Source organism: Thamnophis elegans, chromosome 4 (assembly GCF_009769535.1).
Source record: "Thamnophis elegans isolate rThaEle1 chromosome 4, rThaEle1.pri, whole genome shotgun sequence".
Taxonomy (NCBI): Eukaryota; Metazoa; Chordata; class Lepidosauria; order Squamata; family Colubridae; genus Thamnophis; species Thamnophis elegans.
Window position 1 is genome coordinate 36273837 of NC_045544.1, and position 15347 is coordinate 36289183.

General features: G+C 37.6%; 1 protein-coding gene across 1 annotated transcript in view; it reads right to left on the minus strand.

Annotated features, from left to right (window-relative positions):
* Window positions 1-14959, minus strand: part of FAM184A (family with sequence similarity 184 member A) — a 51346-nt gene extending 36387 nt beyond the window's left edge. Inside the window, 3 exon segments of the mRNA XM_032215082.1 lie at window positions 875-1010; window positions 4150-5004; window positions 13927-14959. Coding sequence (XP_032070973.1) covers window positions 875-1010; window positions 4150-5004; window positions 13927-14100 — 1165 coding nt within the window. The 5' untranslated portion in view covers window positions 14101-14959.
* Window positions 14960-15347: the final 388 nt, after the last annotated feature.

A 15347-nucleotide genomic window follows, 5' to 3' on the forward strand; every position in this document is an offset into this window, starting at 1 on the left:
AATAAAAGGCATAAATAGCCTTGGGAGGGGGCTTGCAGAGTGCTCCTGTGGGAGGGGGGTGGGGGGGTTGGAAACGAGCATAAAAACTGGTGTGTTTTTTGAAAAAAAAATTGCATGCATAGCCTTATGGAAGCTTATAGAATGCTGCTGGGGGCTGGGGGGGCAAAAAATGGCCCATATTTTGCTCATTTCTGCCCTCCCCAGCCCCCAGGTGGTCTCTGAAAGCCTCCATAAGGGTATGCATGGCCATTTTGGTGAAGGGGCGGGGCTTCAGGAAGGCAAAAAATGCTGGATTCAGTGTGTAAGACGCACCCAGATTTTCAGCCTCTTTTTTGGGGAAAAGGGTGCGTCTTATACTCCGAAAAATATGGTAAATTATAAGTTCTGAGTTCTTAATATATTTTATCTTGTAAAATTCAAACTGTAATGTATTTCCAGAAAAACATGAAAAATAATTCCATGTGCTTATAATTCCATATAATAATGTGCTTAGATTTCACTTGCAAACCCTGCTCCCCCAAATTAGTGTTTTTCCAATTATATTGGAATTATAGATTAATATTGCCAACATTTCTATAAGGAGGATATTGGCTAAGTAAGTCTTAGGTCATAAGACTGCAATCGTCTGCATATTTGCTAGTTGTAAGCCTCACTAAAATAACAAACCCTGTTAGATTGTGCTGGATCCGATATTTTTCCTAAACAATGGAAACAGACAAAAAATTATTTTTTAATAAAAATAAAAAATGAAGATACTTTTGTATGAAAAAGTTAACATTTTTCTTATACATCAAATATTACCTAGGAGCAAACATTCTAGCAATAATAACATAAAATGGGTTATATACAAAGTAATAGAAACATACACACATACTAGCTTTTAGCACTAGGTCTGTGGCTTGTTGTTGTAAGCGTTCTCTTGTAGCTGCTAACTCAATTTCAACCTCTTTATGTTTGCTTAACAATGACATTTCCTCCTCTTTGACATCATCTAGTTGTTTTTGAAGAGCCTAAGAAAACAGGAAAATAGAAAAAAACCCTGGGTTTATTTCATTTTTCTGATATTGCCTTTTAGAGGAATATTTTCTTCAAATCTTGGCTGAGTTGTAATAATAAAAACCCCTACAAAGGCCATTAAAAAAAAGATATTGTGTGGAATCTGATCAATGTTCTTCCAGTTGCAAACTAATTTCATATGCAAAAGAAGGAAAAAGGTTTTCAATGGTTTTCCACCTTTATGTGTAGCCCTGTTGCAATCTCAGGTGCAAAATAATCCCATCCAAAGTAAAGCAGATAGATACAAAGGGAGGATAAATTACTGAACATACAGCAATTTTATTCTTCTACTGAAAATAAAAAAAACTGGATTATACTTTGTAATTGCAATATTATAAAATATTACACTTTTACAATAATATTATAAAAGAAATACACTGAAAGATTAAATTATAAAGAGATTAGATAATCACAAAATTCCAAAAACTGTAGGATAAATCAAATAGGTTCATTAAAAGAGAATTCCTTAAAAGAGAATTTGTCTTTGTGAAGTGTCAAAAAGGCTTCACAAAATATAGTTACTAATGATATAAGTATATCATTATATACTGAAAAAATGCTAAGGATATTTTGGCAAGTTATACTAAATTTTCCAATAATACTGTAGATATGTTAGTATTTTGCCCTAGGAAAAGCTAATATAAAATTTGAAAAAATGTGAATTAGGTATAAATATTCCATTAAAAATAAAAATAAAAACCCATGACAATTTAAAATGCAGTTTAGAAGCAAGATTGAAACCAATTAATACATTTGTTACTGATTACAAATCAGAATTACATAATGTTTTAATTATTTCTTCAGGCTGTGTTAGATGACAACAAGGGAAAACTGATAAGTGCTTAAAATGCAAGAAGATGAGAGTGAAAATACCATTGGGCAAAAAAATAACATTTAGCACAATAATCTTTCTCAAATTTGTAAGTACAAAATACTTAAAACTGCTCAATTTTGTAGAAAGAAAAGCAAATGAAATATCTAGACAAGTATCAATAGTACTGAGACTTCTATACTACCTCATAGTGCTCTCCACACACACTCTAGGTGGTTTACAAAATCAACATATAGCCTCCAACAATCTGAATCCTCATTTTACCAACCTCAAAGGACAGAAGGCTTGAGCCCTGGTCAGGTTCAAACTCCAGGTTGTGGGAAGAGTTTGTCTGCAATACTGCATTTTGACCACTACGCTTTCAGAACTCCTCCTTATTTTAAAATAAACTATACAGGCAGTACTTGACTACAACCATTCGTTTAACGATAGCTAAAAAAAATAAAGTGGTCTTGGAACAAGTAACCTACAACCTGTTCTAGAAGTTATGACCATTGCACTTCCCCTATGGTCACGTGGTCACAATTCAGGCGCTTGGCAAACATCTAATACACAGGTGTCAAACTTGTGGTATCACGTCACTGTCACATGAAGTTTCATGATATTTTCCTCATTTCCGCAGCTGGCGTGGACATGGCCTGCACGTGACGCATCCAGCCCACTGCCGCCAGTTTAAGACCTGGATAGTTACAGGTCTTGCTGTCATGTGATCACAATTTGCAACCTTCCCAGACTGTTTCCAACAAGCAAAGTCAATTGCAGGAGCTAGATTTACTTACTGACTATATGACACAAAAATCAGAACCATGAATTAAATTGCAGTTCAGCCTTTATTGCTCAAGACTATATGCAAGAATCTACCCAAAAAAATTCAGCACCAATTGGCACCAGATAACAAATCTCACCACAAACATTCATGATATATTTATCCACAAATCCATTAAATAAACAAAAGGCACTACACATACTTGCCTTACTTTGTTGGCTAGTACTGAACAGTTTGCAAAGTATTATTTTTATGCCTAATATTTTAGTACATTCAGCAATCAATGGTTGATTCTGTATTCATGAAAAATTTCCACAATTCAAGCCTATTCACTGCATCATATGCCTTCTCTATATCAACAAATGAACATAAACTTTCATATTCATGCATTTCTTAGTATCTTTCTAAAGAGAAAAAATCCAGTCTACACACATTGCCTACACATTACATTGCTCTACATATCCTACACAGTGTACTTCACAGCTTTGACTCATTGTCACATACTGTAACTTTCAATCATAATTTTTCCAAGCATGATTCCAGTCAGCCTTAATGAAATAACCCCATTATGGTTTTTCATTTGTTCTTGCTGTTTTCTTTTGTATTAGTAAACTATAAACAGCCTTCTTCCAATTGTCAGATAAACTTTACACCTTTAGAAAAGTCTCAGCCATCCCATAAACACAATACATCCATATTGTAACTTTTATCCAATTCAGTATTTAGTATTTTTATTTGGTAAGCATTTTTAATCAAGTGACATTTACAGCATTGTATTTCAGTTCCATTCTTCAATTATTTCTATAAAAATATTTATTCCAAGAAAAATTAGGAAAAGGTAGGACAATAAAACCTTAATTTTTAAACAAGTAAAAATATTTTGATCTGTGCACATGTGTATGTGGGCATATACATACACTAACATTTCAAATTCCATCAGAGAAGATGGCCAAGTAAGAAGACTTGCATATATAAGGAAAAAGGTAGAATGTACATGCAATCAACAACAATAATTACATAAAAGTTCCAGATATAATGAGGGAAAATCTACTCTTTCGCTCAGATTAGAGAAACAAGACTTTCCCTACTTGCTTTCTTCTACTGCGGCCTCTTAAGCCACTCCTTTAGCTCGGTAGATGTTATAAAACAGAATAGAATGTTTAGTGGCTCCTGCAGGGAAGGGAAAGGATATTAGAACCAAAATTGCTTCCGCAATGAGCTCTAAAAATCTAAACCATTAATTTTAACAGAACACTAACTATTTCAGTTGCCTTTGGCCTTCCTTATTAGAAGAAAAGCTACTGCAGTTTCATATAGAAAAGCAAACTTTGTCACAGCTTTAAATAAAATGGAAGAAATTACTTGTTTGTCAATCTATTGCAGGTAAACTAATCTGATTTTACACCCAGCTGAGCAACATGAAAGTTTGTCAACATCAATCTAACAACTGTATTTATTTATTGTTAAAGAAACAGCATAACAATAATTATCTCACCTGTGCACTGTTTTCTGAGGTACTTAGAGCCACTTGAAGCTTCTGGCATTTTTCTCGAAGAGCCCCTGCTTCATCCTGAGCCATTTGCAACTCAGTTTTAAGCTTCCCCAGATTTTTTCGTATAACTGATTCTTGACTCTGAAATTCCTTTCTTAGCTCCACTTCCTTTTCTTTGCAAGATTTCAAGCTTTCAGCTGTAAACAATTGTGATCTTTTCATAGTATCCAGTTCATGTTCATAGAAAGATTGAGCTTTGCTGAGTTTACCTTCATAGTCCTCAATAAGCTTTTTTCTTTCTATTCTTAGCTCTTCTATTTTAACATTCAACTGTTCCACATCCTGCCTGTGCAATTCTTCCATTTTTTCCTGACCTTTGCTTAAAGTAACATTTTGATTTTGATGTATCTTCATAAGGTCTTGGACCTCAAGTCTATGTGCAGCTTTCAGATCTTCAAGAGCTGAATGTTTATCCTTCTCAAACTGTAACTGCAGCTGTATAAAACTTCGTAATCTTTCCTCAAATTTCTTTCTAATTTCTTCCACTTCACGTGACATAGTTACAACCCGTTGGACATGCTGAGCTTCTGCACAGAGTTGCATATCCTCAACTCTATCCTTATAAGCCTCAAATTCAGTTACGGCTTGATGCTTCATCTTTTTGTGATCTTCTAATGATTCTTCTAAAACCTGGATTTTTCTTTTTAGATCCATTTCTTCAGAAACTTTACTCTTATATTGCAAAATCTTTTCTCTGGTTTCTGCAAGAATTTGTTGAATTTCTTCTTCGTGAGCATCCTTGAGAGCTTGCATAGCAGCTTCATGTTCATCATTTTTTGTGTTCAAAGCATATATTACCTGCATATAATGAATATATAAAAAGATATTTTCTTATAAATTATTTCAAAATAATACAATGAGAAACTGTGGTGCAGTTCAGAATAACATAAAAATATAATATACAAGATTAATGGCTATTTTCTAATTACTATCTAATGGGCAGAAAAAAATAATTATTTTAAAATGCAATACATTAAGTATGTTATAATGTTTCCTAAGTATGTGTACTACAGCTGCTAAATTACACATAAATTGAGGAAGCACATTTAACCTATGTGTGTACCTGAACCAGAAAGCAAATAAACAAACAAACAAAAAAAAACATTCTCCATAGATCAGGTCTGGGACAGAGACTGGCCAGAAGTCAAGACTGAGATTTCTCTAAGATGCAAATCCTATGAAGCACCTAAGCAGAAAACTGACAATTGAACATTATATATATTCATCTTTTTATCTGGCCATCTGATTCCCAAATGACTCTGAAAGGCCTGCAACTAAGAACCAATATATACCAAAAAGCATATAAAAGATACAACAGACTGGAAGAGCAGAGTATCCAAAAGCAAACCAAACAGGCAAAGGAACAAAAAGGGACTCTACAATCACCTTGTCTCCAACATCTGGGAGAACAAGGTTTTGAAGAGTTTCCCTGAACAACATAAGTGTGGGGGGAAGGGGAGCACACAGATCTTTGGGGGAGGGGGTTGTCATTCTATAGGGCAGGAACTGTAACAATGTTGGTAGACATTCGGAATTCCACAAAATGACAGTCTGTGTCATTTAATTGACAGGACATGAAGAGCATCTATCTTGCTAGACTGTACTACTGGGCAGAGACGACAGGAACTATGTGGTTCCTCACAGGCCTATATCTTGAAGGGCTTCAAAGGTGATAACCACTATCTTGAATTGCACCCAAAAGCTGAAATATGTAGCCACACAATCTTGTAAGGATTGCTCTCAAGTCTGTTTCTGCATTTCTTCTCTGACAATAATCATACCAACCTAAAATGTTTGGTTTCTCGGTCTTTAGAGGCATCAATTACCATGTTCATTACAACTCATAAGGCTTCCGATAATTTAATACTATAACAGATGATATAAGTTAACCTACAGAATACAACAACAACTTGCCTAGAACATTTAGTGTACTTCCTGCAGGAGAATAATATAACCCAAGAGGACCATTTGCACTTTATTTACATTTCAAACGGCCACTGCCCCATTCCTCAAGGTTATGTTAAATTGGTACATCCATTGCAAGGACTGGTGTTTATTAGCTCTGTTAGTTTCTCATCAGTGATGTTTCTAGTTCTTCATCACATTTGAACTCATATTAAGAAAATTATGAAGGAGTGTGAATGAGAGAAAGAGAGAATTAAATAAGGAGCAGTGGAGTAAAGGGTTAAGTGCCCAAATACCCATATCTGATATAGTGGTTTATATTTTTAAATCAGAAAAATGAATCGTATTGTAGATATGCATCAAAATATCCACACATGAAAATATGTAATGAAAACCTGTTGTAACAAACTGGTAGTCCTCACTTAATAACCCTAATTGGGACAGGCAAAGTGGTTGCTAACCACATGGCTATGATTGTGCTGTTTGGTTGGAAAACAGACAAGACTAATTAATTTAAATAATTAAGGTCTGTGAGTCATAGAATCAAGCTATAATATTGAGGTCCTCTTGTGCAAAAAGATTTTCTCCTTTCTTACCCACTGCAATGATGGTGGATTTTGTTGCTTATTTATATGCCTTGCCACTTTTGGTGGGGATGCTTGATTGCTTGTCTGGTGCTGATCTTTGCTTATCTAAATGTTAGCTGCTAGAGGAGATGTGTACTAGTTTTCTTGTTTCCTTTCTAGATGTTTTTATTACCTCTTTTGAATAGTGTGTTAAGGTAAAGATATCCCCTGTCCAGTCATGTCCAATTCTAGGGGGCACTGCTCATCCCCATGACAGGGGAAGGATACTGTAAAATCTCCATTCCCTCCCCACTTCAGGAGAAGGTTGCTGCAAAATCCCCATTTCTTCCTGATCAACTGGGACTTGGGAGGCAGAGAATAGATGGGGGCAGGACTAGTCAGAGGTGGTATGTATTTACCGGTTCTCCGAACTACTCATAATTTCCGCTACCGGTTCTGCAGAACGGTCAGAACTTGCTGAATACCAGCTCTGATTTATATGCTTTCGAACTGCTAAGTGGGCAGGAGCTGGGACAGATAACAGGAGCTTACCATGTTGCAAGGCACATGGGTCTCAAACCAAGTCTTTAACCATTGAGCCATCACCTCCCCACCCTCTGTGATGTGAACAGTGTGTAAATGTGGCTTATCTCTGTATAGGTATTAATGGTTCATTTGTCTGAATGCTATACTTCTGGGAATTCTCTAGCATTTTTTAGATTTGGCTTGATCGAAGTTGCTAATAGTTTACCAAATAAAACTGTAGTAGAATATGCTACATATTGCTCTGATTGTTTTATACTCCTTTATGCTTCTGCTTGCTTGTATACCACAAGAAAATAAAATCCAAAATAAAATGAGTGGCTTCATATATTTCTGAAATATCTATATCTGTATTCAAATATAGATAGTCTTTGATAACAACCATTGGTTTAATGACTGTTCAAAGTTACAACAGCACTGAAAAAAGTGACATGACCATTGCAGCTTCCCCATGGTCACATGATCAAATTTTGCAACTATCATGTATTGATGATGGTTGCAGTGTTCCACGGTCATGGGATCACCTTTTGTGACCTTCTGACAAGCAAAGTCAATGGGGAAGCCAGATTCACTTAACAAGCATGTTATTTACTTAACAATTGTCTTGCTTATCAATGCAGATTTTGGGCTCATTTGTGGTCATAAGTCAATAATATCATATTTCCTCCTTAATTGTTTTATCACTGCCAAGTATTCCATCACAAATAAAGGTACATCGGGAAAATATTCTAACTGCATTTTAAAGCCACTTAGAACTATTTCTGTCTCTCAACTTTTAATTGCTGGAGGGTGGAATAAATTCAAATCTACTGTAAATGAAGGGATAGAATAGCAATTAAAATTTCCTATGAAAGAGGATATGAAAAGAGGAGGAAATTGAGTGATATTTAAAAAAAAATAAAGTGCTAACCCCAACTAAAAATAATTATAACAGCAATGAGTAATGTTAGTATTTCATCAAACAACATAGACACTCTCCACTCACAAGAACACTTTTTTTCACATATACACATACCGTAGCTGCTGGCCTTTCACAAGGCACTAAAGACTTGACTGTTCCCTCAGGCATTTGGATCTCGGGGTTAAGCAAATTCTGCTGGTTGACTAATTTTATTGGTGTTTTTCTTATGTTTTAAACTTTACTTATTTATGGTCAATGACCAGCAAAGTAGTTACAACACTAAATAAAACATCTAAAAGCAGGTTCAAATAAAATGAAAGGAATAAAACCCTAAGCACTTGCCAGTTAAAAAATTATATTAAGAAAATAAACAAAATAAAATGAAACAAAATAGATAGTAACAATACATTTAAAGATTAAAATAATTTTTTCATTATATCTTTCTAAGATTAAGATATTTTAAGCCTCTGAATGCACTAACTTCCAATAAATATTTCATAATTCTGTGATAGTGGGGTTCCAATCTGACATCAGAACTCAACTGCCTCTCCCTAATTAAAAACAATCTCTTCAAGGAGTTATAGATATATTAGTGTATAGGTACTCATAAAGGAATGGTGTCATTTAGACATTTACTCCTGCATTGGTCACTTCACAGTTGGATTATTGCAATGCATTCTATAGAGGGTTGCTCTCAAAGACTACACAGAAGCTACAGATGGTTCAAAGAGATGCAAGCAATTAAGTGGGAGGGGATCTTGGTTGGGGATTTATCACTATTTATGTGTGAGCTGGGTAGTTGCCAGTGGGGGTTTGAGTGCAATTGAAGGTGCTGGTTATTACCTATAAAGCCTTATATGGCATAGGGCTTAGGGCCTGGATAATGGGAGACCACTTGTCTCTGCTTGTCTTGCCATCCTAGTACTACATTCCAGCAGAGTAGATGCTCTTCTAAAAATTTCCATTTTGTGGGACCTAGGAAGTGTGCCTTATATGTTGCAGCTTCCTCCCTCTGAAATAGCATCCTTCAGAGAGAAGGTTAGTGGCATATCTTCTAGGATTCCAAAATGCTTAAAAAACTGGCTTTGGTTTCAGTACTGAAGTTGATTTTTGTTATTTGAATAATGGCCCCTATTTGCTTTATGGATTTTGTTTCTATGCATTTAATTTTGGGCTGCCTATTGATTTAATATTTTAGTTTTTATGTATCTTTTTTAGTTTTGTGTGCCACCCACAGTTGGACGGCTAATAAATTTAAAGTTCATTATTGCCACGTGGCACTTTCTCTCATGAAATGGCTTTTATTTCTCTTTGAAAATTGGGAACATTCTTTTTCAAACTTGGGCATTTGTTATGTAGATTATTATTTATCATTTTGGTTTTAACTTTTTGTATGCCTCCCAGAGTCATTGCTATGAGATTGGCAGCCATCTTCTATAAATCATTCAAATAAAGGAATAAAGAATAAACAAAATTTATTTATTTCTCTGCACCCTCAATTAATACGTAGGTGGGATGTTTAGCTTTTTTTCCTAGCAGGTAATAAGTTGCCTTATAACAACATTTTAAAATTTGCACCAATAGCTGCCAAGTAAAGAAAGAAAGCCTTGGAATTTTGCCTTAAAGACATCTGATTGTTCTGTCTTCTTGTTTCCTCCCTGCCCAAACTATTCTGCTTCAATAATAAGCAGACTCCCTGGACACCAGCCAGGTCAGTATTATATCTGCACATGCTATTCTATTTCCAAATCTGATGCCATGAAAAGTCAGGAGAGTAGATACCATACCTGGGCTGTAAAAATCCAGACAACCAAAAGATGGCAGCAAAGAGATAAGAAAGTTTCAATTAACAGCTGCCATCTAATGGTTACTCAAATTTCTTACAGTTGAGAAACTGTTACTCTTTTTTGGTGGTCGTGCAGGATGCTTTCGAGTCATATTATCACTCCTCGTGACTTTCTGGACTAATTTCTGCAGTTGGCAAGACTTTTTGGGAGTGTTTTGCACCCTTTCAAGAACTCAGCTAGAATGACTAGCCCAAAGTCATCCAGCTGGCTTTGTGCCTAAGGCAGGACTAGAACTCACAATCTCCTAGTTTCTAACATGACATCTTAACTACTATACCAAACTGGCTATAATATGTTATATAGTAGAGAGAACAAAGCATAACAGAAAAAAAAAGTAAATCAACAAAGGGTGGAAATAGACAAACATATCTGTACTGTTCAGCACAGTTCCGGTCATCTGACCATTTTATGAAGGATTCTGGATTAAAGGTAAATATCATTAGTGAGGTCCTGCAGCTTCTTCTGTTCTCTCGTTCCTAGAAGACAGCTTAACCTTACCTCAGGCAATGTAGCATAAAGTAAACCAAATGAGTATCTAAACTTATTCCCTGAAGCATCTGGTGATAGTGTAAAGATAATTAGATAGGATTCAATTAGAATATGTGCTGCCTAATGGTGCTAGACACAGTATACACAGGGCTAGCATAGCACAGGCTCCTTTATAACTCTTCATCAAATTCAGGAGAATAAATGGAATAAATATGAAGTGCCAAAAAACTCAGTTTCCAATATTGGAATGATTTTATTGTATGACCATGCTTTTAAAGGGAATATTTTAATAAGCATAAATTTACAGGTAATGGATAGTCCTCGACTTACAATCATTTATTTAATGACAGTTCAAAGTTACAACAGCACTGAAAAAAGTGACTTATGACTATTTTTTTCACTTGCAACTGTTGCAGCATCCCCATGGTCACATGATCAAAAGTTGGATGCATGTAACATCATATATTTAGGATGATTGTAGTATCTTGGGGTCATATGATGACCGTTTGCGATCTTCTGACAAGCAAAGTCAGATTCATTTAATCATGTTACTTATTTAACTGCAGTGATTCACTTAACAAAAAATGGCCATAAAATGGGACAAAACTCATGTAACACCTATTGTATTTTTCGGAATGTAACACATACCATTCCCCCCCCCCCAAAAAAGAGGATGAAAATCTGGGTGTGTCTTATACACTGAATACAGCATTTTTTGCCTCCCCAAACCCCACCATGCGCATCCAGTTTGTTTGGGAGGCCTGCAAAGTGCTCCTTGGGGCTGGGGAGGGCACAAATGAGTGAAAAATGGGCCTGGGGGCTTGCCCTCCCCAGCCCCCAGGAGCATTCTGCAGGCCTTCCAAACTCTCTGCATGTCTGTTTTTTTGCAAAAAAAAAATGGGCCCATTTTAAAAACAGGCCAGTTTTTGCTTTCCCTAGCCCCCGGCAGCACTCTACGGGCCTCCCACCCCCTCTGCACACACACCCTTTTTTCCCTATAAAAAACGGCCCATTTTCACGAAAAACGGGCCTTTTTTGCTCAAGTTTTGGTCTCCCCAGCCAATTTTTTGGCCTCCCCATGAGCACTCTACAGGCTTCTCAAACTCTCTGCATGCTCCGTTTTTCACAAAAAAAAGAGTGTGCAGAGAGTTTGGGAGGCCTCAAGAATGCTCCCTAGGGCCAGGGAGGGCAAAACCTTTTTTTTTTTAAAAAAATTACCTCTTCAAAATCATGGTGCGTCTTATATTCCGGTGCGTCTTATAGTTTGAAAAATACCGAATCTTGCTTAGAAATGGAAATTTTGGGCCCAATTATGGCGATAAGTCAAGGGCTACCTGTAGTCATTGACTTACAATAGGCCACCTAGTGATCATTCAAAGTTAGGACCTACTTGAAAAAAGGAACTTGCAATTTGGATGTGAGGTTCTGACAGTTGGATTCCCCCACAATGATCACATGGCTGCACTTCAGACAATGGTAACACAATTGCATTTACAAACATTTGCAGTGTCCTGTGCTTACATGACTGGGTTCTATAACTGTTTTGCTTAAAAGTGGCACTTACTTTTTGGCAAAATTGTGTCCATAGTGAACAGCAGGTTCATTTAACAGCATGGTGATCATTTAATGACTGTGGCATTTGCACTTTCAATCATGGCATTTGCTTATCAATTGCCGCAAAAAAAAAATCATGTTGGTCACATGACCAATCACTTTTATGACTGTTACAACTTTCAGCAGTAATGTCCAGGCTCCATTATGATCATAATTTCAGATCTACCTGTCTTAGTGGTTTTAAAAAATGATATGGCATATCAATTTCTCCTCATCACACATTCAATATATTTTGCATTGTAACAACCATTTTAAAAAGTTGCTCAAGAATTTCCACATTATATAGAGCTAAAAAAAAATGAAGTTCATATTATATAGATGCTATAGTATATTACATCTGAATATAGGAAGAATAATCTCATCCAGTATTCAATATGAAACCAGAGCTACTCAGCTGTTTGGAGAAATGTTTATGTAGGGTTTAAAAGTATTCTTCATCCACTCTTAGTCCTAGAAGTTGCATTTGGAACCATATTATTTTTGAATTTGACATTTCGTGTAAGTTTATACAGTATTTGGTTGACAGCTGCCTCTTTAAAATGTAAAATACAATTGTGAATGGGGCTATGCTTGCATTAAGAGTATACATAAATTCTATGAAATCCAATAGTTAACCAAGAAAGAAAATTCACAGCAATCATCTGCCACTCAAATAAACACAGGGCATTTCTTATATACCAAAAAAAGTTAAAATCATATTTATAAAACAGATTCAACCATTTAAATTATCATTAACCCTTTCTTCAAATAGAGCTGCCCCACAATATCAGAGTCATTCAGACATGCTTCATAAAACAATGCTGAAATTAACATACCGAGCTTGTCATAAAGTGAGCAATATTTGTAAATATCAGTTTTCTGGAATCTAGTGCCTCCAGATGTGTTGGGAATTAACCATATGGTTGAATTATCTATTGATTATAGCAGCTGTAGTTGAACACATTTGAAGACGCGAAGTTTGGGAAGGATATGTACATTAGTTGAGGTTGATTAATATACATTTTAACTTTACCAAGCCTATTAAACTATGGTTGGGTTATAAAAAGAATTTATATTCTTGAAAAATATTCTTGCAAACTGTCAAGGCATGTCTATATACAGCATATGCAGTCTCCTACAATGTGTATAGGAAATAAATACGTAAAATACATCTTACATTTATAACCAGGAATATGATTGCTGAAATATATTGCTTGCAATCCTCTGATGACACTTGTTCCAAATTACCTCTAAATGACAAGCTATATGATCAGGGCGAATGCCTTTCTGTAGTAGGTTATGATTATGAAACATTCCCCAAGAGAACTTTGTAATTCCTTTCTAAAGGCAAACCTATTTATTTTAATATTTGAAAACTGCCAAGATTTGCATGAATAGCAGTTCTGAAACAAATCAATAGTTGTTAAGCATTATAAAAACAACAATAAAAATAAATGCAATTATGCACCATTGGCTATCAGGTATACAAACATACTATCCATTCGTACATTTTGTCAAATCTCACTACCTTCAGTGGAGTTTATCATTGTGAATAAATTTTAGATTGCAACTTTCATTATCTCCACCTAATCCGAGGCCATCATATACTGAATTGGGAGAAAATAGAAGTGCAGAGAAGAATATGCCTACTACTAGGATCCACTGACAACAGAACAATCACGTGTAATAAACCTGTTAATTTTTTTGAAAGATTCAGATGTTCAATCAAATGATATGTATTCTCTTTTAACCTATGCAGAGTTTGAAATGCAGTTTCAAAATACATACAGACAGAAATGGTATGAGTGAGCAAAAGAAACACTGAGGAGGAAAAGCCTTAGGAGGATTGGGGGTGAGGGGGTGGGCTCTCTCCTACCTTGGTTAACTGAGCTATTTTCTTGCTCATTTTGAGATGAAGATCCTGGTTATATTCCATGCCGAAATGGGAGGACATCACAGAGGAAGAAGAGCTGGTGTTGAATTTCCCAGTGCTGGTCGAAGAACTGCCGCTGTAATAGTGCTGCTGCCAGCTCATCCCTGGTGTCGCCATCTTCCACAGTAAAGAGACCCCGTTAACGGAGCTGGCAGGCACCGGAGGGGCGGGGGGGGGGTTGAGGGGAACGAGGATGAAACGCAAACGTGGGTAAAGGGAGGAAGGACAGAGACCGGGCACTAGCGCTTTGGGCAAGAAAGGGAAGGTGCCAAAAGGAAAGTGGGGTGGTGAAAATACCCCCTCATCCCCTTCCCCGCTTTAGGGAGAAGCCCGCGCGCGCGCGCTCACACACAAAACCAGCACTGTCCCCTCCCTGTCTTCTCTTTCAGGCCCAAGTGGTCATTTTAGCATCTTCTGCTCCGTATCTTATTCGGCTCGGAGGAGAAAAGAAAAAGGGGGGACAACCCCCCCCAAGGGGCTTACAGCCTCTCCTCCCCCGTTTCACCGTGATGCGGGAGACCGGTATTTGGAGAGAGAGAAAAAAATCCCCCCCCCCAAAAAACTGAACTTCCGTTTAAGGGTGCATTAAAAACAGCCTCCTGCAAGACACCTCCCGTCCCCCGGGAAGTCCCAGCAGTCCGTATCCTTTCTCCCGTCGAGAGATGGCAGGGACGTGGGGCAGGGGAGGAGGCGAGGTGGGAGGGGGGAAGGGGAGGGGGAGGAAAGGTGGTCCCCGCTCTTCCCTCACAGGAGCATCGCTCCCCGCGGGACCCACTTTGAACTCGCGCGGAAGGAGAAGAGAGACCCTGAGGGGAGCTCCTTTCTTCAGCCGGCCTGCGCTTCCAGGGCTCCTCTTTCCTCGACGCAAAGAAAGAAAACGGAAGAGGCCACCGCGGCGACTGTTAAGTCACCCTCCCCGCCTCGCGCTCCAGACCGCCGTCGCGAGCCGACGGTTACCAGGGTCCCACCAAACTGTTTACACCGTACGGACAACGTCATTTCCGGCTCTGTCGGCCTCCGGTCTCCGCCCCCTTTCAGAACCTCGGAAAGAGGCTTTTAAAAAAGTGACTCGCCCGCAGGAACGAAGCGCTTCGCGCGCCCGCCTGCTATGGATACTTCCGCGCTAAGGATGGGGGTGGGTGGGAGGGGGAGGAGCAGGGGGCAAGAAAAGGAATCCCTCAGGGTCTTCTATGGATGTCACTCTGGAATCTGCCACTCCCCTCCTCCCGGCGTCAAGCCTCAAAGCAGCCAGCTTTGTTTCCTGGGCTGCAATCAACAGTGACAGGTGTATAACAGTGTTGCTAGGCTGGGACTACTCTGGTCTCCACGAACAGTAGTGGCCAAGAAAGACAATATATCTCTCC